The following is a 27,200-nucleotide window of genomic DNA, read 5'->3' as shown; positions in this document are numbered from 1 at the left end:
GAGAGAGTGATGAGGAGAAAAAGAGGGAGAGCAGGGTGTGAGAAAGGGAGCGAGGTAATGGGATAGAGAGAAGGAGTAAGAAGAAGGGAATTAAGGAGGGGGAGAGTGGAAGAGATATATGTGAAGGCAACAGACTGAGATGGCTGGTGGAGCTTGATACCAGCCTCAGACAGCCTTCTGCACCGCTGTGGGACAGTCTGTTTTTTACCAGAATGAGGTGTAGGCCAATGTTAATTAGTTTCATTCATAGAACTGTGAGGAGTGACAAGGAAGAGAGGGGGGGGGGGCTCCTCCTGAGGATACTCGTCTATGATTAAAAGTAAAAAGAAAAATGCTTATGCTTTTCAAAACCAGATTTGTTGTGCATCACTTCATCTTGACTCACATGTGAGGGAATGGCTGCTTGGCTGGGTGGGTGGTCAGGTTGGGATGGGGGTAGGGCTGCTTGTTTCCCGAAATGCACAGCTGAAAAGCCCCCCTGGATGTAACTGATTAGTGGAGAAATTTCAACAACACACTCAAACGGGTCTGCAACAGTGTATGATTACTCAATTGTTTGTATTTTTGGTAAACAGCTGAGGGATGGGGTGGGAGAAATGTAACCACTCTCAAACTCAAAGACCGAGCTATGGATGCAGGTACTGACCATCCATGAGATTCAAATTGTAGTTTTAACAATACAGTGTTTGTTTACAATTGCATTGTTTGCAAACAATGAAGTAAAACAAGCTTATATTTTGGTTTCTGATGGCGTAAGGCTGTTGAACTAAGCTCATGATGACATAAGTTATATTCTTAAACTTCTATGGCTATATCATTAATTTAACAGTCTATAAATTGTTGTAGCTATCACAGATACTAAACCCCTTAATGCTAAAGTTTGCTTTTGAAATCTTATTTGCGCTTCTCTGAAGTCAGTGCCCATTCACGTCTTCTCTATTTTCTGTGCTCCTTTGCACTTCTATCTTCTCTGTGAAGTCAGTGCCCATTCATCTTGGATCCCGAGTGGCGCAGCGGTTTAAGGAACTGCATCTCAGTGCAAGACTCGTCACTACAGTCCCTGGTTCGAATCCAGGCTGAATCACATCCGGCCATAATTGGGAGTCCCATAGGGCGGTGCACAATTGGCCCAGCATCGTCCGGGTTTGGCTGGGTTAGTCCGTCATTGTAAATAAGAATTTGTTCTTAACTGAGTTGCCTAGTTAAATAAAGGTTCAATAAAATGAATGAATACAAATGTCATTCTAATGATCACTTTGGCCTAAATGAATGAAGTGTGTCTCTGTCTACAGCCGACTCACTCTCTTCACTTATGCTACTCAGATGAAAGTGCACGCAAACCCTATTGTTGCAATGTTATTCCACATTCTTTTAACAGTAATAATGAATAAGCCACTCTGACTTTCAGTTTCCACCCAAGGGATTTAGCAAGTTAGATTTTTCTATGCTTTATGAGAGCTCTCTCTCACGTCTCTCGCTCTTTTTTTCCTCTCTTCCTGAATGATGGAAATGATTGCGGGAACATGAAAAGTGAGTGAGTAAGTAAGAAATGTCAGGCAGTTTGAACAGGAAGCAGCCAATTACTGTGTACTACTCCTGGGAGTAAAAGATGGGGGTAAAAGATTAGGTGAGGTAAGGGTTTTTATCAGGAGGGATATTTTGGGGCGAGGGTGGTTTTACAAATGAGGGCAGATGGTGTCAAAACTGGAGGGTTAAAGACGGGGGAGGCAAAAAAATAAAAATAAAATAAAACCCTGCCTCTGATAAACCAGCTAGTGAGTGGAAGCCTCCCCATCCTTTCTCCCCTAGTTTCATCATTAAATGGTGGAAATGACAGTTTCCAGTGTACTAATGATCCTGGGCACTTAATTAGATGTTTCCTGATTAGCCTGGCTTTATCGGAGGCATGAATCGCCTCACGCACATTGGTGACTACGGTAACGCTTTATTTAGATGGAGTATCATTAACATTTCAACTAACTACACTACATGACCAAAAGTATGTGGATACCTGCTTGTCGAACATCTCATTCCAAAATCATGGGCATTAATATGGAGTTGGTCCCCCCTTTGCTGTTATAACAGCCTCTACTCTTCTGGGAAGGCTTTCCACTAGATGTTGGAACATTGCTGCGGGGACTCAGTTACACCAGCTCTGTCAGGAGGAATGGGCCAAAATTCACCCAACTTATTGTGGGAAGCTTGTGGAAGGCTACCTGAAATTTTTGACCCAAGTTAAACAATTTAAAAGCAATGCTACCAAATACTAATTGAGTGTATGTAAACTTCTGAGCCACTGGGAATGTGATGAAAGAAATAAAAGCGTCGGACTGCCAGATGGTGATGTGTGATTCATCACTCCAGAGAATGTGTTTCCACTGCTCCAGAGTCCAATGGCGGTGAGCTTTACACCACTTCAGCCGAGCGCGTGGTGATCTTAGGCTTGTTTGCGGCTGCTCGGCCATGGAAACCCATTTCATGAAGCTCCCGACGAACAGTTATTGTGCTGACGTTGCTTCCAGAGGCAGTTTGGAACTTGTGTGGCCTACCACTTTGCAGCTGAGCCGTTGTTGCTGTGGCTGGGTGGTAGCCTAGCGGTTAAGAGGTTGGGCTAGTAAACAAAAGGTTGCTGGTTCGAATCCTGAAGCGGACTAGATGAAATCTGTTGATGTGCCCTTGAGCAAGACACTTAACCCTAATTGCTCTGGATAAGAGCATCTGCTAAATGACAAAAAATAAAAAATATTTTAAATGCTCAGAGACGTTTACAATTCCCAATAACAGCACTTACAGTTGACCGGGTCTAGCAGAGCAGACATTTGACGAACTGACTTGTTGGAAAGGTGGCATCCTATGACGGTGCCACGTTGAAAGTCACTGAGCTCTTCAGTAAGGCCATTCTACTGCCAATGTTTGTCTATGGAGATTGCATGGCTGTGTGCTTTTATACACCTGTCAGCAACGGGTGTGGCTGAAATAGCCGCGTCCACTAATTTCAAGGTATGTCCACATACACTATATACACACAAAAGTATCTACTAACCCTTACCTTAACCCTTATCCTAACCCTAAACGTAACCCTTATTCTAAACCTAACCTTAGCAAGCAGTTGCTTATCAACAGATAGTTTGGTGATATTATGACCATCTATTGAGCATCTACAGATGGACTTTCTGGACTATCCAAATCAAGTGTGACCGTGATTACTGATGAACTGATCGTCCATGTTCAGTCTTCTACTCCCATAATAACGTAGTATACTACAACTGAGATAATGTAATAATGGCAGAATGTTCCGCATGTTAGGTTATGTAGTCAGCTGTCAAGGATTAGACATATAGCCTGCCTGTACACTTGTGTCCTCCTATTGTGTCCAGTGTAAACAGGTTGACGGGCTCCCCCTGACTGTGATTGGGAGGAGGCTTTGCACCTCTGAGAGACTTAAGCCGAGCCCTACGTGACGACAGCTCACTCATAACACCATTGATCAATTCCATTACCATTTCATTGACCGACAATATTTACTTCTTTGCTGTGATTAAGTGATAGTAAATAAGGCATACTTTTTATGACTGTTGAATACCAACTATTAATCACTTACATCAGGTACAGAAAGTCCTGCAATGCAACTGATTTTATCCCTCTCGTGCGTTCTCTCTCAATCAACGAGCTCTTAGTGTCTGCTCCACACAGACCGAGACCGTACAAGTAAGCGGGCGGACAATGGATTATGGTCATTGTAGTTAATCACCACATTTTCTGCCCTAAACTATGTAGAATATTGGCCTGTTGGAAACTACAACTCCCTACTACATTTCAAAGTTTGGGTTGATCTAATCTCTCTCTTTAGAAACTGACCATCAAGCTTACAGAAAAAAACAGAACAAAATGTTATTATAATAATTGAACCGATGTCTGTCAATTTAGCTGTTTTTTGTGTTTAATTTTTAATGTTTAGACATTTTGGTTAATCGCTTAGCACTAGTGTCCATTGACAAAGCACATTATGATTGAGGTTGACCTGTGTGTGCGCTGACCGTCCACAGATCACTCCAGGGAGTAAGGCACAGCAGGGCAACCTGATCCAGGGTGACATCATCGTGGCCATCGACGGGGTCAGCACTGAAGGCATGACCCACCTGGAGGCCCAGAACAAGATCAAGTCTGCCAGCTTCAACCTGGCCCTCACCATGCAGAAGTACGTAACACACACACACACACACACTCTTCTCTCTGAGGGCCAACTGTTATTGTGGCATAATTGATGATCAGACAGGGATATTAGGTGTCATTTTAAACATGCACAGGGAGACAGAGTGGGCTGCCTCAGATCTTTTAGAGGTAGAGATGTGGCCTGTCTGTCATCTGAGGATTGCGGAGAGAGGGAATGTGTAGAGGGAGGGAATAGAAATAATACTATTTTTACACCTGTTGTCCTGGCTAAAACTAGAGAACCAAAGATAGCTTTGGTATACTTTTATCATGGGATATACATCAATATGATGTCACTTTTCCTTCCCTCTGACACAGTGTGATCCCCATAGAAATAACCGGAAGTGCACTCAGTACATTTAAAAAAAATCTATGTTACTATAGGAAAAAGCTAATCAGTGTAACAATATTATTAGCATGCAGCATTGGTCTCTGGTCCATGCTTGAATTGAGGGGGTGGCGTAGTAGTTGACGTGGCCAATGGCAGAGATTGTTTTGGGGCCGTCCTTTTGGTCCGCAGAGACATTTTGTTGTTTTAAAGCAAATTCCCTGCAATTCTACACATTTTGCCAGGTGGTGGAGAGAAAATGTGATATTTTTTAAACTAGTTTCCTGCAATTATACACATTTTGTCATGGCTTATGCCGTATTCTTATGCTATATGAGTGACCCAAACATTAAAACAAAATCAATGGGGGCCCATGCCATGACATTTTTGGAATGATAGATTTTCCTGAAAGATTCTTACCTTTTTGGAGAGTGGTGGCAAGGATTTAGCAGAGAAGGCCCGTCGCTGCTAAATTAATATAGGTGAAACCATGTGTCCTTAATATTGTCCCGTGTCGTCTTTTCATTCATTTGAATCTGCTTTGCAGCGAGGCGTGACTACTGCTGATTCACCCCTGCCGTTTTAAACTACGTCAAACACAGATGCCTTTAATTACTTACGCGTGCACACACACACACACGACTTCCAAGGTTGCAGAGACCAGATAAAGTGCTAATGAAAAAAGCACCGCAATATAGCTGTAGTGCATGTGTGACATGAACGCTTCCTATATCAGCCAATTACATCCTAATGATAGACTGCTGAATGTCTAAATGTGCGAAGGTAGTGATTTGTTTTGACAATCGGATGAAAACATTATGAGTGGTTGTGTTCATGGCACATTTACAGTTCAATTACGTCTCAACTATAAAACCCATTTCAAAAGTGGTGGGGAGGGTAGGGTTGGCACTCTGGTTAATCATTAGTGATGGGACAGTTCCCCTAACTCTAGCCCCCTTTTCACTTTCTATATTAGAATTTGAATAACTTCCCTCACTCTGACAGACTAATCAGAATGGATTCTATAAGGCAACAGCCTTCGTCACTGCAGTGAATGGGTCGCTGAAATGAAAACCATGTTGGGTTCCAGGGTGACATTTCCTTTCAACCTACCATCTCAACTGTTTTTTTGTTATTTTTAACTCTGTTATTGATTGTGGACCTGTTTGTTGTGTTTGAGGGCTCTCTAAGTCTGCTGGCAGTGTTGTTGTTACATAAGCCTTTTGAAGGCTAAATCTCTTAATGCACCCCTACATAAAACCAGATAGTGTCTGTCCTTTAGAGATCCTATTAAATTACATGTTATTCTTATTCCTAATCCGATTGGCCTGTCCTTTGTCAGAGGGGGGCAGTGAAAAGGTCAAGGCACTTTATTTTCTCTGTTTCATCTCCAAGTCAATTAGCAAAGTGACAGGCTATGGTATTTATCATGACAGATGGGTATTACATTGGACACTCTCCCTCTTACCGGACTGTAACCCTTAGTTAGGCTACGCGAACGTCTCCCTATCTCGTGGCTCTTTTGGTAGCTGTTTGACCTGGTTTTACCCTGTCTTTTAACTGGTTGAACAACAACTAACTCAGGTCAGGGGTTAAAGCATGCTAGGTCTCACTTTTTAATCCCCACTGACTCTACCTGTACTTTATTTAGGGAGATTTGTGTTTGTTCACCTCAGACCAGAGGTACCTGACAGTTTGTTTTCCATTCGGACACTCAGAGGAGCCACAAATGGCCTGCACTCTGCTTTGGAACTTGACATTTTACTTAAGAGTCACTCCCAGCCATCTCTGTACTGTGGCAGATGTCAAGAGTCTGAGTCGGGCTGCTCTCAGTGACAGTGTTTTACACCCGGGGCCAATTCGGTTTGTCTCATTACAAATGTCAAAGGAATGTGGTGATTCCTTGTTTTGATGGGTATATTATACGACCACACACATGCCCCACCCCCAACAACCCTGGGATTCAAACCAGCAAATGTTTGATTGCATCGCTCCTGTGAATGCATGTACAGTACATCTTTAAGAAGAGGTTGTTTCCATTTCAGTGGGGGGGTGAGTAGGGTCCTAGGTGTCCCTTGAACCTCCTCACATCTGTACCTGCTCCTAAACTCCAACCCCACCCCACCCATACTCCGCCCACGACGGCTTGCACAGCTCAGACCCACCACAACCACCCCAACCTCCCTCCCCTCATCTCCTGTGGTTCCACAGGCTGCTTTTCATCACCCGTCGGATTGTTGTAAAATGGTAGGGAAAGGCTGGCATAGGCTGGATCGATGAAGTGCTTGTCCCCCCCCGGTTGATTGATTCAAGGAGGCACTCTGCCGTGCCTTTCCAGAGCTCGTCATCGTCTCTCCTCTTCCTAATTTTTCTTCTCCGTTTTCCCAAGAAACACTTTTCCTCTTGTTTTAGTATTTCTTTTGTCGACAAAAATCAACTGTCAGAGAGAGCTTGTTTTAAAAATGGGTTGAAAACAAACTCTCACCACCAGACAGAGAAGAATCCCGCTTGGATAAGAAGGAGGGCGTTGTGGATGGATCTGACCTCTGCTTGTGTAATGTGTGGAGATGTGAGAGCAGTGTAAAAACAGGGGAGGCATGCCAGGTTCACTGTGTCTACCACCATATGGAAGGAACCTGCACCAGATAGTCCTTTTTAACCCTCAAACGATGGGTTCCTCAAAACGACCTTAATCATCTCATTACTGCTGGGTGTAATTCCAATAAATCTACTCCCGAGATCAATCGCGAGAGGTTTACCTGCGGTTCAGTGGGTCATTTAAACAGGAGCAGCTTCACCCCCTCTGCTTGGTTTGCGTGCTGTGGGAGGTTAGCAGTGGGGTGGTCATGTCTTCAACGTTCTTCAGGTCAGCAGGGCACGGCTATTCCACAGTGCCTTGCGGTCCAGTGCTGCCATGTGTTGAGGTGATGGTGTGTGAGACTGAAGTAATGCCTTAAGGAAGGTCACTCACAACGACGTCAACCAAATGAACAATGTGTCAGTGTTTCTATGTGGGCTATTGGGGCTTTTATTTCCAACACCAGAAGAACAGCGTATTGGTGTGCATAAGACTAAGAGCTATAAAGACGAGTGAAGACAGTCAAGAGTTGATGAGCAATGCAGGTAGTCAACACATGAAGCATCTATTATAAATGTGCATTTTGTCAGTGTTTTTTTCACCACTTATATTCTGAAACCATTCTAATCCAATGACAAAACCTTTGGTAAATTGGAACTTTTGGTAAAAACACTCAGTCCTCAGGTCATTGAATCCTTTTCTTTGTGCTCAATTTGTGACAAACAAAAAATACATGGTTTGCCAGAGCCATTTGGGCCTTTTGTGTAGCAGGCCGACAGAGGGCAAAAGACCAGAGAATTCTTTCAAAAAGCGGCATTGAATTCTGCCTACCTGCAGTGCCCTACGATGCCAATGGATTATGTCAGGGTCATTTTTTTCAGCAGCTCAGAAATCCTTATTTAGCATTCATGTAATTTCTCACCAGCCACTTTCATTTAACACAGTTAACGGCTACTTCAGTTTGTCCATATATATAACTGTCAGAGAGAGCTTGTTTATATTTTTTTAATTGAACCTTTATTTAACTACGCACGTCAGTTAAGAATAAATTCTTATTTACAATGACGGCTAAACCCGGACGAAGCTGGGCCAATTGTGCGCCGCCCTATGAGACTCCCAATCATGTCCGGTTGTGATACAGCCTGGATTCGTACCAGGATGTCTGTAGTGACGCCTCTAGCACAGAGATGCAGTGCCTTAGACCGCTGCGCCACTGATTCTACCTTTAGAAGCCAGACATGTCTATCTTTATACACTGAACAAAAATAAACGCAACATGTAAAGTATTGGTCCCATATTTAATGTGCAAAAAAAGCTTATTTCTCAAAGATTGTGCACATCTGTTAGTGAGCATTTCTCCTTTGCCAAGATATTCCATCCACCTGACAGGTGTGGCATATCAAGGAGCTGATTAAACAACATGATCATTACACAGCTGCGCCTTGTGCTGGTGAAAAAAACAAGGCACATCTAAACTGTGCAGTTTTGTCACATAGCACAATGCAACAGATGTCTCAAGTTTTGAGGAAGCGTGCAATTGGCATGCTGACTGCATGAATTTCCACCAGAGCTGTTGGCAGAAAATGTAATGTTCATTTCTCTACCATAAGCCACCTCCAACATTGTTTTAGAGGATTTGGCAGTACATCCAACCGGTCTCACAGCCGCAGACCACGTGTATTGCATCGTGCGGGCGAGCGGTTTGCTGATGTCAATGTTGTGAACAGAGTGCCGCCTGGTGGCGGTGGGGTTATGGTATGGGCAGGCATAAGCTACGGACAATGAACACAATTGCATTTTTTCGATGGCAATTTCAATGCACAAAAATACCGTGACAAGATCCTGAGGCCCATTGTGAAACCCATTTTATCTGTGACCAACAGATACATATCTTTATTCCCAGTCATGTGAAATCCATAGATTAGGGTTGTATTTATATTTTTGTTCAGTATAAATAACCACTATTTGGATAACCACTGTATGCCACAGAAGAACACGATGCAGAGATTTAACAGCCTTCTACAATGAAGTTATGAAACCTAGTCCTCAACTGTCATACAACACTGTGTGTTATGTGTCATCTGTATGCATTTTGCTGGAATGTCAATAAGAAAATGAATGAATGTGTCCTTCAAGATGCATTAGGGGCTTGATAAGTGCAGAAGGCAAGCAAGCACTCCCAAGTCTTGACTCACTCAAAAGATGAAGCGTCCACGTACTGTTTTCTTTCCATTTCACTTGTGTATCTGAACTTGACCAACAGTGTTAAAACAGAACGTTCTGAACCCATGAGCCTGAGCATACTCTTATACCACCTCCATAGATCTAGGTCAGGGTCTACAATGAGTACGGTACACTCCAAAAGGGGTTTTCGGCTGTCCACATAGGAGAACCCTTTTTGGTTCCAAGTAGAACCATTTTTGGTTCAAGGCTGAGTTGAAGATGGGAAGGGGAAGACAATGAAGTAATTCCATTCGGAAGTGTTAGAAAATAAACAAATTCGAATAAACAAATTCGTGGAACCAACTCCGTTGATATCCTTCTAGCGCCCTTGCTAATTAGCAATGCTGGTCCCAAAGAGTTATGGAATATTCAAATCCTCTTGTCTTAACCTAAATATTTTGAACCTAGGTTCAATGTAGAACCCTTTTGAGTATCATGTACTCTCTGTGGAATGGATTCTACATGGAACCCAAAATGGTTCTACCTGGAACCAAAGGGCTTCTACCTGAAACCAAAAAGGGTTCTCCTATGGGGACAGCCAAATAACCCTTTTAGGTTATAGACAACCTTTTTTTTCTAAGAGTGTAGACAAACAACATGGGGGATCAATCTCTGAAGTATTCTGTAAACATTCACATTATTCTCTGACTTAGACCCCACTTCATTGTTGGTTCAAGTAAACATTGGCGGTGCGAACAATATGGTGGATTGAAACTTGCACTTGCTGAGCTTGTCTGAGCTTGTCTAAAATTATATGGAATTTACTTTATTCTGGCTCTGGAATTTATGTTCTGTTCTTGTTGATATGGCTCACCACCACTTATGATAAGGAGGGTACAACGTTTGTATCTGAGTGGTCTGTGAAGGTTTCAGGTTGAGCCTAGCTCTATGTGGGCCTGTCTCTGTGACCTTTGACCTCTTTGCTCCTTGTGTCCAAGTAGTAATGGTCTTTCTCCGGTAGACTTTTCCTCTCTTGATCTCTCTCATAAACCATGAAAAAGCTTTCAGTGCAGAACACCTTTCTGGCAGCCACTTGTTATGTGTTATACAAGTGGTAGAATTCCAAGTCACACTCTAATAACTGTAATATTTCGAATGTATCTGTTTTTTGTTTTGCTACAGGTCAAAGCGCCCATTTCCACTTTCCACATCCACCCAAAGAATGGATTCTCCCATGCAACAGATCCCTCACCAGAAGGTAAGCATGACCGCAGCCAGCAACACTCTGTTCAGTCTCTCTCCCAACATATTCAGCACACCGACTGCTACGTTTTCATGCTTCCCTAGTTGTAGAATTTGTTGCCCGCACTTATAAATAAAAGATACACACAGACTCTTCAGTCACACTCATATGGGATCGAAGTGGTTTGAGGACTTTCAGTGAAACCACTGCCTCCTTCCAGACCAGAGGCGTCAGAGTAGGGAGCTCCAGGAGGGTCCATGCAAAGTTCCTCCATTAGGGGTGTAAGGAGCCATAGAGTCAGCACCGCACATCCAGCTCTGAGGTCTGTAAGAACAGCCCTGGGCCGTGCTGGGCTGATCCACTCAGAATTTCACACTCTGTGTGGAGCTGTGTGCTCAGGCACTGTCTATGTTTAGTCTCTCACTGCCCTCTACTGGTGATACTGGGGACAATGCAGCACCCACCCTGCCTTCCAAGTTTAAGTTCAAACAACTATATTTTTGAGTTTCATAGGGTACCTTTTGCGTTGTTCTCTCTGACCACGCCTCTATCTGTCTTCCCCCTTATCCACCTCACCGACGTCTCTCCCCTCCTGAAGGCTCAAACTACCAAAATAAATGGCGGCCTCTCGGCCTGCAATTCCTCCTCCGTGTCACTAGAGGCGTCTGGCGAGAAAAACTCCCACTTGGGGTCGCCCACCAAGAGGCAAACTCCAAGCCCTGGGGGCAAGACGACCCCCACAAAGAAGGCACAGTATAACACTCCTATTGGGCTGTACTCAGCTGAGACCCTGCAAGAGATGGCTCAGCTCCAGGAGAGCCACAGAGGAAAGGGCTCTGCAGCAGGCCTCTCAGTGGGGTATGTAACCAAGTGGAACAGACGGTAGTAACAGCAGCACCAGCCAGGGGTGGCCAGGCCTGGTGAACCCCATAGTGAAGAGGAGGGAGTGGGGTAGAAGCTCCGGGTGGAAGTTGCCTATAGGCTCAGGTGTAGGATTAGCTAGCCCTCTCCAAAACCTAACCTTCAACATTCAGAGAGAACCCCTCCCACCTCAAAACTTACCATAGATCAGTGTCTATGGCCAACTTCCCCCTACTCCAAGGGGCTTCACCCTACTCCAACCAGTCCCTGCTGCTCTGCTGACCGGCCCTCATGGGGCAGAAGGATAGAAAGCCTCAGAACATTCAGATTTAGCTGTGTATTCTGATCCCGAGCTGGGCTCTAGACAGCCTGGTGACCCTAATGGGTTCTAGTGATTTAGGTTCCCCCAGAGGGGAATGTGCAGGGCAGGCAGCACAGTCCCTGTAAAGGCCCCTAGCTCAGGCTGTGGCCCTTCTCCAGGTAATACGAAGAGCCCCCGGGAGATTAGGTGTCCCCTCTGCCAAAATATGAACATGTGACGTCCCAGGCAAGCCTTTCAGTGCTTGTGTACATGAAGAGCTAACTATTGCTTTAAACCTAACCATTGCTTTAAACGCGGCCAGGATGGAGAAGTGACTGCACAGTGAAATGGAAATTAGTTTTTAGTATGTGTCTGATGTGTCAGTTAAGCGCTAATAGCGGAACTTATTTAATGTGAGAAAGTTGAATCGCTAAAAGAGGTGAATCGCTAAAAGAGGTGAATCGCTAAATGCAGTGTTTGCTATATCAGTCTTTGTGATGAACACAGTGAACTAGCATTCCCCTAGTGTTATCTAAAACAGAAAGCAGTCGCGTGACCTAATTTAAAAGTGCTATAGTGTGCTATAAGACACCGTGACGATGGTTCAGGGCCACCACCTGTTCTTGTCGTCTCTTTTAAAAGGCCATGGAATGGCTGGGTTCAGGTTCCTCTCTGCTCTGCTCCCATCTCTAAACATACAGAACCCCAATATATCCGCCTCTGTCTCGTCTGACCCTCTCTCTTCACCTCTCTCCATTTATCTATTTCTTTATCTCGCTTTCTACCCTCATCTACAAAACATACAGTACAAAGTTATCTCTCTCTTGTCTGTTGCGCTCTCTCTCCCACTTTCTTTATCACTTCATACCACTGCTCTGACGTACAAAATCGTATTTTTAGCTCCATGTTATAGATTTAAAGAGCCTGCAATGCCATGGCTGCATGCCAGTGATGGACAAGCCTCAGTAATGATCATAATCAAGAATGAACGGCAACAAAGGTGAAAACATATTTTTCACTGATGGCTTTCATTGTTGCATTGTGTGGTTCTCAGTATTCACCTTCACCATCTTCTATCTATCTCTTCTCCTTTCCTATTCTCTTATATCTGACGTACCTTGCGACTTGCCTTTCACGCCAAATAAGCGACCTCGGCGGAGGCGGGTGGTAGAGTGTAATTGCGTTGTTAATCACTGTCTCTTTCTCTCTCTCTCTCTCTCTCTCTCTCCTCTCTGCCGCTGCCTTAGGTTATTTCCAACACTCCTGCCAAGTTAGTACCCTACCCTGCATGTGACGTAGCAGCATTCGCCCCCAAAACGATTCCGTGGTTCAGCTGCATGGTGTAGTGTGTCATGTTATTGTGTCAGTCTCTTTGGTGTGAAGTGGATGTGCATTGTCTTGGCTTGTTGTGTCGTGATTATGCCTTTGAGACAGATGAGCAGTTGTCGGATTGGTAATGATAATGATAGTTTTGGTTTGGTCTGTAATGGTTGTCAAAGTCCCGGAGAAAAGGGAGTGAACATCTAATAAATCTTAACCTATCATAAACCTAATTTTGCTTGTGATCATTAACTTGAAAACCCCTCGCAGATGAGATCCCTGTTCATTAATAGTGGTTTTGGGATATTTTGTATGAGAGAATAAAGGTCATTTTCTGACATTATGCTAAATTCTCCCATGAGCCATCAGCCATGTACATACAGTATGGCATTTAGGTGGAGAGTGTGGACGTGTGGACGTGTGAAGTATTTGCTTGTGTAATTTACTTTTATTGGATAGATGGCTAATATGATGTAAAAAAAAAAACGGTAATTTGCAGATCATTTTGAAACTGTGGCATTTTGAAACTGTGGCATTGATCAACTGTTTTTTTTGTTGTTGTGGGATTTGAATGATGATGCAATGGTTCAATAAGTTAGCCTTTATATTTTTGTAACTTAGATGACAGTGCATGTTTATATTAACACATCCATTTGCTCTTTATCTTGATCAGTTTACTTGTAGGCCAGTTGTAGAACATCATCTGAGCCTGTGGGCTCCCACATACCTGGGAGGGCTGACCTGTATCTGGAGGGAAACCTGAGTGTGTGTGGGGGGGGGGGGGCAGATATGTGAGCTGTGCTGTGCCTGCTCTACTGGGGGATATACAGAGCATGTTTGCTGTGTAACATACAGCGCCTCGATGGCTCTTTATCCACCTTTCTCTTCAAAACCCCACGCTGTTGTAGTAGCAGATCTCTATGGGGGGAATTCTGACCCGAGTTAAGCACGAGTAAATTGAACTTAATTCCCTTTTTTATGCACTTTTCTCTCTACATGTATTCTGACTTTTCGGGGGGGGTTCAGAGGTTGAATTAAATTAATTCAGAGCGCCCAAGGTAGCCACACCTGCAGAGCACGGTACGTAGGTGAATAAGGTAAGGCTGTATACCAAATACTGAGAAGTGCATAGAAAATGCGTGAATTTCTCCAGTCTTAATTGTCCCCTTTTGTGCATTAACCAACTCCTTTGTTGTGTGCCACCCAGTGTTGTGTGCGGTACATGTTGATGTTCCGCATGGCATTATACACGACAAAGGAGTTGGCTAGAGCACAAACTGATCTGCTAACAGGCTATTACACTGTTTCACTTAACATCTCACACCATTTCTCCTTCCACTGCCACCCTCTTCCTCACTTTCCTTCACTTTTCCCTCTTTCTCTCTCTTTACTTCTTTTCCTCTTCACCCTAATCATCACTATCCTGCCAACTTCCTCCAACCCTCTACCGCTCCACGACAGCAACGAGTATGTGCCCAACTTCAACGCCATTGCGCTGAAGGACACTGCCCTGTCCACCCACAAGCCCATCGAGGTGAAGGGTCCTGGGGGCAAGGCCACCATAATCCATGCCCAGTACAACACCCCCATTAGCATGTACTCCCAGGACGCCATCATGGACGCCATCGCCGGACAGTCCAAGGGCCACGAGGCCGGGTAAGACCCTCCCTTCCTCTGCACTCCTTCCCTCACTTTCCTTCTCTTTCTACCTTTCCCCCAACCTGCATGACCTAAGTAGTACCCCTCCTTTCCTCTCCTTGGCTGGCTGTGCTGAACTAGTCTAGTACTACAGTGTAGTGTATCCGCGCTGTGCTGGAGAAGCTAAAGCCGCAGACTTACTTCATCAGGATGTCTTTTCAGGCCCTGATGATCTAGGATTGTTACCCTTCTTTTTAAAATATTTCTACTGGACTGTATATCCTAAGTGTATTTTGTATGTGTCAAGAAGGAACATACAACTCAGACTGTTTCAGTAGGTAGCAGTGAGATCTGTTTGTGTAAGGGTGGTGTTTGTGGTGTGTTACTATTTGTATTGCCTGGAGGGGTTTGGTTTGGTGCTCTAAGGCACAGATGTAGATTTGTAATTTTTTTTACAAAGGCATAGACGGTTTGGTTGTTTAGCAACAAAACCGACGTGTGCGTAAATATGAGGCAAAGCAGACTGGGTTGGCTTAGATTCTTGACATGTAAGCTACAGTTGAAGTCGGAAGTTTACATACACTTAGGTTGGAGTCATTAAAACTCATTTTTTAACCACTCCACGCATTTCTTGTTAACAAACTATAGTTTTGGCAAGTCGGTTAGGACATCTATTTTGTGCATGACACAAGTAATTTTTCCAACAATTGTTTACAGACAGATTATTTCACTTATAATTCACTGTATTACAATTCCAGTGGGTCAGAAGTTTACATACACTGTGTTGACTGTGCCTTTAAACAGCTTGGAAAATTCCATGGCTTTAGAAGCTTCTGATTGACATAATTTGAGTCAATTGGAGATGTACCTGTGGATATATTTCAAGGCCTACCTTCAAACTCAGTGCCTCTTTGCTTGACATCATGGGAAAATCAAAAGAAATCAGCCAAGACCTCAGAAACAAAATTGTAGACCTCCACAAGTCTGGTTCATCCATAGGAGCAATTTCCAAACACCTGAAGGTACCATGTTCGTCTGTACAAACAAGTGTACGCAAGTATAAACACCATGAGACCACGCAGCTGTCATACCACTCAGGAAGGAGACGTGTTCTGTCTCCTAGAGATGAACGTACTTTGGTGCGAAAAGTGCAAATCAATCTCAGAACAACAGCAAAGGACCTTGTGAAGATGCTGGAGGAAACGGGTACAAAAGTATCTATATCCACAGTAAAACGAGTCCTATATCGACATAACCTGAAAGGCCACTCAGCAAGGAAGACGCCGCTGCATTGTCCATTTGGGTCTTCCAAATGGACAATGACCCCAAGCATACTTCCAAAGTTGTGGCAAAATGACTTAAGGACAACCAAGTCAAGGTATTGGAGTGGCCATCACAAAGCCCTGACCTCAATCCCAGAATTGAAAAAGCGTGTGCGAGCAAGGAGGCCTACAAACCTGACTCAGTTACACCAGCTCTGTCAGGAGGAATGGGCCAAAATTCACCCAACTTATTTTGGGAAGCTTGTGGAAGGCTACCTGAAACGTTTGACCCAAGTTAAACAATTTAAAGGCAATGCTATCAAATACTAATTGAGTATATCTAAACTTCTGACCCACTGGGAATGTGATGAAAGAAATAAAAGCCGAAAAAAATCATTTTCTCTACTATTATTCTGACATTTCACATTCTTAAAATAAAGTGGTGATCCTAACTGACCTAAGACAGGGAATTTGTACTTGGATTAAATGTCAGGAATTGTGAAAAACTGAGTTTAAATGTATTTTTCTAAGGTGTATGTAAACTGCCGACTTCAACTGTATATATTTGTTTATTGAAAAAATAAATACAGTACAGTCAAAAGTTTAGACACACCTATTCATTCAAGGGTTTTTACTTATTCTACCAATTTTCTACATTGTAGAATAATAGTGAATAGATCAAAATAATGAAATAACACATGGAATCATGTAGTAACCAAAAAAGTGTTAAACAAATCAAAATATATTTTAGATTCTTCAAAGTAGCCACCCTTTGCCTTGATAACAGCTTTGCACACTCTTGGCATTCTCTCAACCAGCTTCATGAGGAATGCTTTTCCAACAGTCTTGAAGGAGTTCCCACATATGCGGATCCCTTGTTGGCTGCTTTTCCTTCACTCTGCAGTCCAACTCATCCCAAACCATCTCAAATGGGTTGAGGTCGGGTGATTGTGGAGGCCAGGTCATCTGATGCGGCACTCCATCACTCTCTTTCTTGGTCTAATATTCCTTACTCAACCTGGAGGTGTGTTGGGTCATTGTCCTGTTGAAAAACAAATGATAGTCCCACTAAGTGAAAACCAGATGGGATGGCACCACACATGCGGAGATCATCCGTTCACTTACTCTGCGTCTCACAAAAACACAGCAGAGGTAACTCTGGGTCGGTCCTCATGAGAGCCAGTTTCATCATAGCGCTTGATGGTTTTTGCGACTGCGACCGCATTGATTGACCTTCTGGTCTTAAAGTAATGATGGAGTGTCATTTCTCTTTCCTTATTTGAGCTGTTCTTCCCATAATATGGACTTGGTCTTTTACCAAATAGGGCTGTCTTCTGTAAACCACCCCTACCTTGTCACAACACAACTGATTGGCTCAAACACATTAAGAAGGAATGAAATTCCACAAATTAACTTTTAACAAGGTAAACCTGTTAATGCATTCCAGGTGAAATAATTGAGATAATGCCAAGAGTGTGCAAAGCTGTCATCAAGGCAAAGGGTGGCTACTTTGAAGAATCTCAAATATAAAATATATTTTGATTTGTTTAACAATTCTTTTGGTTACTACATGATTCCATATGTGTTATTTCATAGTTTTGATGTCTTCACTATTATTCTAAATAGTAAAAATAAAGAAAAACCCTTGCATGAGTAGGTGTGCCCAAACTTTTGACTGGCACTGTATATAACCACTCAAATTCATACAAACTGTTCCGGACAGAATCATTGACTGACTTATTTTCACTTTTTCTACTTGTCCAATTCTTCAATCTTGTCTGGGATATATATTTTAGTTGACACACCTGTGTGATGTATCTGATATACATTAATAAACATTCATTCACTCTGGACATACATTTAATTTAGACTTTTTGAATCACAAGCTCCAAGTGTTGTCTTTGTGTTTAAGTTACCACAGAAGTTAGTAAAAGTTAGTGTGTAGAACTACATAAAAAACATTCTATGAAAGTTATTGTTTTGTAATCTAACAATACAATTTAAATTAGTTTATAAAAAACGTTACTGCATTTAGTCATCCCCAAAATATGGCCTTTGAAAGCCTTGGTAGTTGTCTCCTTCCTCAGGGAACTGTCAGCATATAGCTGACAACAGGATGGCAGGTTTTTATGTGTTCCATGGCCCAGCAGACTCACCTGAGGATGGACACATGTTAGCTTTAATAAATGTCTGGAAGATTTTTACAGGGAGGAGAGAGCATGAGTTTTGGCGTGAGTACAGTAAATCCAATCCAGCTAGTGGCCCTGGATAATATGCTACAATATGTTGTCACACAGGCAGACTGCCATAGTGAAGCAGGTTTACATTAGGAATCAAGTATACTATTACGGTTGTAGCTTACTTGTCTGTGCTCTGGAGAGATCGCAGGTAGTTGGTCAGAAGGCTCTGGAGGTCCCGGGACCATTCTGTCTCTAGCACCTGGAGAGAGATAGATAGCAGTAGTGAGTGCTAGAAAGAGAGAGAGCCCTCACCCATGACCTCCCACTGGCCCAGGGCCTCCTCCCTAGTATCATCAAATCAAATGTATTTATATAGGCCTTCTTACATCAGCTGACATCTCAAAGTGCTGTACAGAAACCCAGCCTAAAATCATGCAATGTAAAAGAAAACAATAATATCATGACTTACCGACACAGAGTGCTCAATGTTCTTGCTGGTAGCAAGCCTCAACCTGGATGCTTCATGTAAACGGATAACTTTTTTTTAGAAATTGATAACCAGACAAATTGTTTTGTTCATATGTGGAGAAAAGGGAAATTTCTCTTTCTCTTAACGAAAGCTGAGGGTCTCACTCTATGCTTTCCGCTATGGGGCCCATATCTAATCCTCCCTCTTTCACTTCCTCGGTTCCTCCTCAACAAACCCAATCACCGCACTGTCCATCCCACCCACCATGCCATGCTGCTTCTCCCCCACCCCTCTCCATCCATCCACTGCCCCACCTCGCCCTGCCCCACCCCTTCCCTGCCGAACAGAGAGGAAGTCCCAGCCGGCTCCCCCTTGGCGTAAGTAGACCACTCTGTGACAACCTACGAAGCACAGCCTGTGTGCTGTCTCCTCCCTCCTTACGTCCGTTCCCCTCACTGCTAACCCACTACATCCTCACTCTGAATGGAGATTTTGTTACCGATCGCAATTTTCTACACGCCACCAATTGGCGTAATTTGTGGGTTGATGGAATGATGTCTAGAATTGCCGGATGTTGCCTCTGCACCGTAATGCAATGACGACGTCATAGTTTGACGGGAGTCGATTGCAGAGCAGCTGTTTGTTGAGGACATCACTATAAGTATGGTGTTTTGATATTCAGGGATTGTGGGTCTTTATCAATGACTGATTACTAACAAACAATTTTTCATTCCTTTGGAAAATTGTGCTGAAAATTGTATTGTGATTGAAATGCATGGGAAACTGCCATGGATTAGACGTTTTCATGGCAAACAACATTTTTCTTTTTAGAAAAGCAGAGTGTGTTGCAAACTGATATTGCTCAACAGGTCAAGCACAGAATCATAATTTTGTTCTTTTGGCGTTTTTTTTTTATTATTATTTTTGTCTTGGTATAGCAAACCGTTTCTTAGACGGAGTCCACTGCCCTGCTGGCTACACAGGGATTATTTATGGTTCAAGGCTCTCTGTAAAATAGGTTTTATTGTCAGCTGCGACATTATCACAGGTCAGTAATCTCTTGTATTGCAAAAGAACTGCATGATTTATATGGATATAAAAAGGAAATGAACGGAGGACGAACACATTAAGTGCTGGCCTCAATACTCTGAACCTCCCAATCAGTAATGTGCAACTGACCAGCACTAGCTATGCCATATACCAGGAACTATACTAGTTTAATGATGACACTAAACTGAATGTTCTGAGCTCTTTCCTCCTGCTAGAGGTACAGTATGTGTGTTTTTATTGTATGAAATTATATTTATGAAATATGCTATTGAGAAAAGATGCCACAGGGTTCGTAATGTAGCCATAGTGCTTCGTGTGCAAGCTTCTGCAAATAGGTAACTATTAGACAGCTTTTTATCACTGGTTTGTGTGAGCAGATGCTGGCGGATGCTGCTTTTTAATGTCCAGTTTTTAGCTCCTCTCTCGCAGCTCCCCTTATGCAAGAACGAGCCTGTTTTTTACATCTCAAAATAAAAGTGAAGAGGGAGCCTTTGAAATAGATTCTCTCCCAATTCTCCTAAATGCTCCTTAGTCGTCTAAGTAGGCTACAAAGGTTAGTTATGGTACTTTATATGTATACACTCAGACGTACCCCAATAATAAAAACTCACCACCAGACTGCAGTTTTTAACACTGTGATCAGAATTCGAATAACACCCCACATTTCCTATTCGCCCTGATTGCTGTCAGGCTATGGTGGGCATGAATTAGTGCCAGTGTGACGAGCCAGCTCTCTCTCTGTGGTTCCAGTTCGCTCCCAGTAAAAGACGCTCAGGTAGACAGTGCCTCCCCAGTTTATCAGGCTGTGATCAAGACTGCAGACAGGGACATGGAGTTGAATGACTGGGCCCGCAGCTCCTCCCAGGTGCAGTCCAAGTCCTTCCGCCTCCTCGCCCACATCACGGGAACGGAGTTCAGTAAGTAGTGCTGCTTTTCTAATTTCTATTCTTGTTTAATTTAGTCTAGTCTACCCCTCTTACCCTGCCACACACTCAGTTACTGATGGTTCTTCTCTCTCTTTCCCCCTCTCCCTTTAGTGCAAGACCCAGACGTGGAACATCTGAGGAAATCAAGGTAGGCAGCTAGCAGCAGCGACTGGAGGCCTAGCAAATAGGCTGTATTTGGCCATTGCCCCCAGATGAGGCCAGAGCAGAGTTTCTGCTGTTAGCTAGTGGTCAAGGGTCGCTGAGTCACTCAGCCTTACCACAGGGCCCAGCTCCACACCACTCTCTGTGGTGAACTTGAAGGTTAGTGTGAGTCATGTCTTGCTGAGCCAACCGTGAGAATAGTATGAGGTGTATCGACGCTGCGGTGCCCCTCACATGGATTACAGATAGCCCTCATTATGAGCTCACATGTTTTTCCCACTTCCCAGCAGTTGTTAGACTCCTACAGCTGAAATGCCACGGAACGTGTTGCTGCCACACACACAGAGCAGAAATATCACTTTTTGTTTCCTCATGAGGGATTTCTCAAGCCTGGGCTTATTCCCTGATACAGTATGGTGCAGGACATCATAGATCCACCCAGTGGGGTTGTGTTGTGTTTGTTGAGGATTTGGGAGCCCCCAGTGCACTCTGACCCTCACAGGACTCAGGCAGGGGAGTGGAGGCCACAGTCCCTAACCTGTCTCTCACCCTCCCCACCCCCTTTTCTTCCTTTCTCTCTCTTCCCCCCCATTTTCCTTTCTCTCTTTCCTCATGCCACAGGGAAAAGTTTGACACAGAATTTAAAGGTCCACGTTTTGCCAAATTGAAAAATTGGCACAATGGCCTGTCTGCTCAGATCCTTAACCTGCCAGAAAAAGCCCTGGTTTAAAATATGTGTCAGACCGAACGTAACTGTAGCAACCAGAGAAGTGCCGAGCAGGTAAAACAGTTGGACTGTGAGTGAGAAGAAGGTCAGGCTAAAGATACTGGAATGTGAGTTAGTGGAAAGAGGGTTGTTCAATACTTGTTGATCACATGTTGTAATGAAGATTTTAGCCCAATGTCATATTCCCCCCTTATTTTGGCTATTTAAGTTGATGCTATCTTTCTAAAGTAATTGCAGCTGTATAAGAAAGTTGTATTGTATTTCAACCGTAAATTATCACTATTTGAGTTTGACATTGTGATAAGTATGAATTAAAACAATACCACTAAATTAAAAATGTTCCTTTAGTTGCTTTCATATCAGATTGTTACTCTGAAAAGAGAAGAGATTATGTTTTGATGTAGCAGTTTACAGGCTTTAAATGGAAGCTATGGAGGAAATAGCATAGCAACCCAACACCCTCTTAGAGAAGACAAACAATTATACATATGAGTCCCAAACTTCAGTTGTTTTAAAAAAAAACGTTCACAGGAACCACTTCACCAAGGAACCATTAAATAGAACTTAAACGAGATCTCAAGGGTCCAGTTATGGATAAACACTTCCCCGATATCAGCAAACGTCGTATTGAATCTCAAGATGAATCACTCACAAATGAAACATGGCTTGTTTGTTTCCTTATCCCCGGACTCTGACTCATTGGAATGTGTGGAGAACAGCAAACCCTTGCAGCCTATGAGAAAGTGAGGAATTTGAGAATTTCCCAGAGAGCATGAATGGCATAAAGTAAATTTAAGGATAATTAGGAGTGCTGCCTGCATTGTGCATTACACTGATCTTTAAAAATATGAAAGGATAGGTTCCAATCTGGCTCATGGCCAGATGGCCACGTGATTACGAGTATGACTTCAATCAGAAGGAAAATGATTGGATTCCATATTGACCATGAGTTTGCTTTCGACTTCAATGAGAGAAGTTCATCCATTTTCTTTGACGGTATCTTTCAATTTCATCATTGGTAATTGGAAAGGTTTGAATAGCTGTTTTCTTTTCAGCTACCAAGGGGTATTCACTATTTAAGCAAGTTGGTCAAGGATTTTTTTCTTCACAGAACCTCCTTATAAAGGCCTTGTGCTCCTCTGTCCTCTCATTTGTGTTTCAATTACTTTGGCATTTGAGCTGTTATATAAACAACTTGACCTAGAAAGAAACGGAGAGATTTTGATATAAAGCAGGTGGCTTTGGAATAACCTTTCCATACATAATACCAACCTACTGTATATTGCCTCACGTCAAGTGTTTTGTAAGATATCTATTACAAATCCAATCTCAAAGCGATTTGTTCAACATTATCCCGAAAAGTTTTTTAGAAACACTGTAGAAATAAACCAAGCTAATTATCATATGTCTCGCAGAAGGATGAACTGACGCGCTTCATTGGTACACCTTTGGAAAACAGGGCTTTGTTCTTCTCCACACATGCCATTCAGTCTGTTCCACAGGGCCATTTCTGTATAATTATTGTACTGAACTCAGCCATCATTAGCTCTAGTATAATCATGCCGTCAATTGTTAGCAATTGTTGATCGTCTGTTATTACGTAGAAGCAGTATTATATCAATGGTCTGTCCGTGAGGCAAGAGTCTCTGTAGCTGCTACTATAAGGAGGTCAGATGTGGCAGAAGTTGGGGACTATCATATCAGGATTCAAGCACAGCCGTCAGACAACACCCTGTTGGGTGTCGTCCCGTCCTCCTGCATAAGAAAGGCGAACAGGAAGTCAAATATGTGAGGAGTGAGAGTCGGCGAGGCGTTGTTTGAAGGTGTTGAAAGCCCTTTGAAAGGTAACTCTGCTTGTCTGGTTGTAACATAGGGGAACTGGTGTTACTTAGCTCTGCTGTGGGCTGATGAGTGGATTATTACTGGCCGTTTGTAACTGTTGGAAATCTTTGCTAACTGCCTCTTCCCTGCCTGGACATGCTCCTTGGCATCATTCCCCCTCCCCCTTCTTCTTCACCTCCTCTGAGAGATATTTCCACCTGCATGCAATGCATGCTGGGTAGACAGTGTGTTTGCACTGGAGTGCCTCTGGGTGGCTGACCCCCTCTCGCCCTTCATCACGCCTCCTCTTCCTCTTATCATACTCAAGCCTCAGTCTCCGCCCCACCTACAAGATCTCATTCTCCTCTTCAGTTCCATTCAGTATTCTGCTCCTCCTATCCCTCACTCCCTCATTTTTTTTCATCACAGATTCTAGAACTGACACACCAGACATTCCAAAACATCAGGACCGGTGTCATTGCTTCGCATCAAATTTCGGCACATCACTCCATAGCTATCTCATCCCACCCTCAACTCCAAATGAGTGGAAAGTAATTTGGTGTGTGTGTGTGCTCAGTTCCTGGCAGGATTTGTGTTTTTGCAGTTTGTGACTTCTCGGGACCTAGGGATCATTTTAGGGACCTAGGGCTCATTTTAGGGACCTAGGACTCATGTGACTTCCCATTTTCTTAATGATAATTTTCAAAAATAATGTGACAGTCGGCGATAAGAAGATATGTTGTAGGTTTAATTCATGGGACTAATGACAGTTTTGGCAATCAAGAAGGTAGAGTTAATGTAGACCTACTGTACGTCCTGTTTGAGAATCCGGTAAAGGGCACAGAAGGTGAGGGGTACCTGTGGACAGCTGTGTGTTTGTCTGTCTTCATGTTGTCTGTCTGAATCATTGTGTTTCTTTATCTTAGTCTTGCCTGTATCACCTGTCTGTCAGTGTCTTCCTCATCTATGACAACTCTCCAGTAACCCATCCATCCCCCTCCCTCAAAACCCTCCCACGAACCCTAACCTCCATGGTTAAAGTTCACTACTGCTTTGATGTACAGGAGGCAGCTGGACATGGTAAAATACCTGTTTGTTGTCTCTAAACCACCTAGTACTAGACACATTGCCCCTGCCTTGACTATCTGTAATCTCTATTCTTATCCTCCTAATTGCCTGTAAGAGCATGCACCGGTCTCTCTCTCTCCCCCTTGCTAAAGACTGCCCTTGCACTTGCCTGCCCACCTCACCAGTATTATGCAAACACACGCCAGTGTTTGCCTACCTACCGCGGAGTGGTCTCTCTCTCCCAGAGAATGAGGAGTAGAGTGAAATGGTAGGCGAGGTGTCAGGTTGCCTGCCCATGGAGCTGCCTTACTAACCCAGCTGCTTTAGTGGGAGAGATCACAATTTCCCTATGTTGACAGTTGTGCCAAGCAGATGTTACCAGTGGGGGGCGCTATACATTTGTTACTCTTTAAAACTATCCTCAAGTTGGTATCCTTAAGTTTTTCCCTTCCATAGTGAGATAAAGTGAGAAATTAAATGGCGTCATTTAGTTTACAGATCAAGTATTTCAAATTCCAAACTGTTTATAGATCATTGGCAGATGAAAGAGTGGCACATGTATGCAATCTTCTATTTTGAACATCTCTGTCAGGTGTGGCCTCTTTCTACTTCTATCTAGTTCCCCTTGTGTTGTTAATTTGAGGCACCACATTTTGACTTCAGCCTTCAAAGCACACTATCCTTAATCTGCCCCTAACTTGAAACAGTCATTCCCTCGGAAACATCTGGAAATACATCCCAGCAATTCAGCCAATGCAATCTATTAATCCTGCATGAAGAGGGTACATGTATTTTGAAGGCCAGTGTCCTCTGTGTGTACCTAATGACCTGCACAGAATGCCCATTTATGTAAACCCCTTGTTGTGAGGCAAGTCTGTCTGTCTGTGTGTCTGTGTACATGGCTGTCTGAGTTCAAATAGAGATCCAGTAGTATTGAAGTTAGATGTCTGTACCTATGCCAGATGAGTTAATGTACTTATTGCCAAGGATGGCCAGTTGAAACACAATTGAGAGGGGTTTCCTACACTCCCATCAGCTAAAAATAACTTTTAGCTGAGGTCTCTCTAGAGCAGGGCTCTTCAACCCAGTTCCGGGAGAGCTCCCCTCCTGTAGGTTTTCAATCCAACCCCTGTTGTAACAAACCTGATTCAGCTTATCAACCAGCTAATAATTCAAATCAGGTGTTCTAGATCATAATACTTTATCCTAGTAATAGGTTTCATTGGTTGGATTCAGAAGCAACTGGAGATAGTGGCTTTTGTATCTGTGTGACTGTGGCCTGTCCGGCCTTGTACCCAGCCTCAAAGGCACTTCCTCTGTTAACTGTCACTCAAACTGAGAGCATCTACCACCTGTCTATCTGTGCTGATCCTCCCTTGCCGACACACCAACACTCCACTCCTCGCTCCACACATCTAGCTGTGAGACACACCATAGACAGACCCACTATCACCACAGCCTAGGAGCACTTGCTAACCTCCAAAGTTCACCACAGAAAGTGATGAAGGGTTAAATGACCGCCTGAGACCACTGTTTCCTGGTCAGATTGATGTCCAGGAGAGGAGGTCAGGGTGCTGGAAGTGAGTAGGGGTCAGCCATCGGTCTACCACCACCAGGCCTGTTGCTGCTAGATGCCTGCCACCCTCTCTGTCCCCCAGCCTGCACCAGCCCGGGCAGCTCCCCCTGGGCATTGCATTCATTCCGTTCTCCCCAGTCCTCAACCCCACCTTCTCCCGCAGTCATTCACTCAATGTTTTGGCCTCGTGTCAAAGTCAGCTGTGTTTTAAATGTCAAGATCTGGGGGAACTCCACTGTTCGTTTTCACTCATGTTTAAAAGTAAATTCGCAGATGTTCTGTAGCGTACACTCATTGATTGTGCCATGCTCACTGAGTGTGTTCATTTTTCTCTCCTTTTTGCTATTGTTGGTATATACTCTGTTTAATCCTTTTCCCCCTGCAGAGTTTATGGCTGAAACTCTCCCAGCACCTTAGATTGTCTCTGATTTATATTAGTATGATACACTATACAGGTCCAAATCAATGTGTAATGCACTGTGTTAATTGCGTAAGGACTGCGTATATCAAGCATATAGTGAGGTGGTGCCCTCTGGCCCTGGACATGGTTGACGAAGCGCTCGTCTTGACGCAGTTATTTAGTCATTCCCCATTATGCTCAATCGATTCCTGCAGTAGTAGCTAGGCAGCTTTCCATTAAGAGTGAAATACAACCAGATTTCACCCCACTCACCCCTGCCAGTCTCTGTGCTTTCTCCAGTGACTCACCCAAAATCGATCGTTCAAATGTCCGTTTTTATCTTATTATGAGCAGATTGTGAGTTTTTTTTTCTGCAGAGGGTTTTTTCCTCACCTCTGACACGAAATCCTGATATTGAAAGATAAGACTTGTGAATAATTGTCATTGATTTGTTTTTCTACTCTTTCTCCATTTGTTCCTTGATGGACATCCTTGCTTTGGGCTGAGCATTTCCAAGGCTTTTGGTTTTGCATGTGATTGAGGCCATATAACCTTACAGGTCTATTTGTGCTGACATTAACCCTCTAGTTCATATACACACAGCCCTACATATGGATTTCGGGCCCCAGACTGCTGATGGTTTTCTCTCAATGCAATTTAACCTCTTATGCAGTAGCCCTGTTGAGCATGCTCCAGTTTCCACCAGCCCCACACATGTCGCTCTCCTTGCTAGCGCTGCTTCGCCCAATCAGGCGGCTTCGCCTACTGCTGCTTACCAGTCTCCAGAGCCCGCCCCCGTAGCCCCTGAACCCACCCCTGAGAGGTAATTCTGTGTGGGTTGAACATTTTTTGCCTGTTGTGGTTTTGTTGTCCTCCGCCAACTGGGTGCTCTTCCTTTTTATTTGGTGTGTAGCT

General features: G+C 43.6%; 1 protein-coding gene across 2 annotated transcripts in view; it reads left to right on the top strand.

Annotated features, from left to right (window-relative positions):
• ldb3 (LIM domain binding 3) overlaps positions 1 to 27,200 on the top strand; it is a 61,568-nt gene that overhangs the window by 18,780 nt on the left and 15,588 nt on the right. Inside the window, exons 2-10 of one of the 2 annotated variants that reach the window (XM_082964472.1) lie at positions 4,047 to 4,198; positions 10,464 to 10,539; positions 12,934 to 12,956; positions 14,468 to 14,662; positions 18,903 to 18,932; positions 20,356 to 20,522; positions 20,643 to 20,679; positions 21,315 to 21,417; positions 27,038 to 27,108. In XM_082964472.1, coding sequence (XP_082820598.1) covers positions 4,047 to 4,198; positions 10,464 to 10,539; positions 12,934 to 12,956; positions 14,468 to 14,662; positions 18,903 to 18,932; positions 20,356 to 20,522; positions 20,643 to 20,679; positions 21,315 to 21,417; positions 27,038 to 27,108 — 854 coding nt within the window. Of the gene's footprint in view, positions 1 to 4,046; positions 4,199 to 10,463; positions 10,540 to 12,933; positions 12,957 to 14,467; positions 14,663 to 18,902; positions 18,933 to 20,355; positions 20,523 to 20,642; positions 20,680 to 21,314; positions 21,751 to 27,037; positions 27,109 to 27,200 lie in introns of those variants that run through there. The other variant, NM_001139663.1, reaches the window with a different exon arrangement.

The sequence above is a fragment of the Salmo salar genome, chromosome 18 (assembly GCF_965601325.2).
Source record: "Salmo salar chromosome 18, fSalSal1, whole genome shotgun sequence".
NCBI classification, from domain to species: domain Eukaryota; kingdom Metazoa; phylum Chordata; class Actinopteri; order Salmoniformes; family Salmonidae; genus Salmo; species Salmo salar.
The sequence above is the reverse complement of the archived record's forward strand: the minus strand, read 5'-3'. Positions and strand labels throughout refer to the sequence as shown.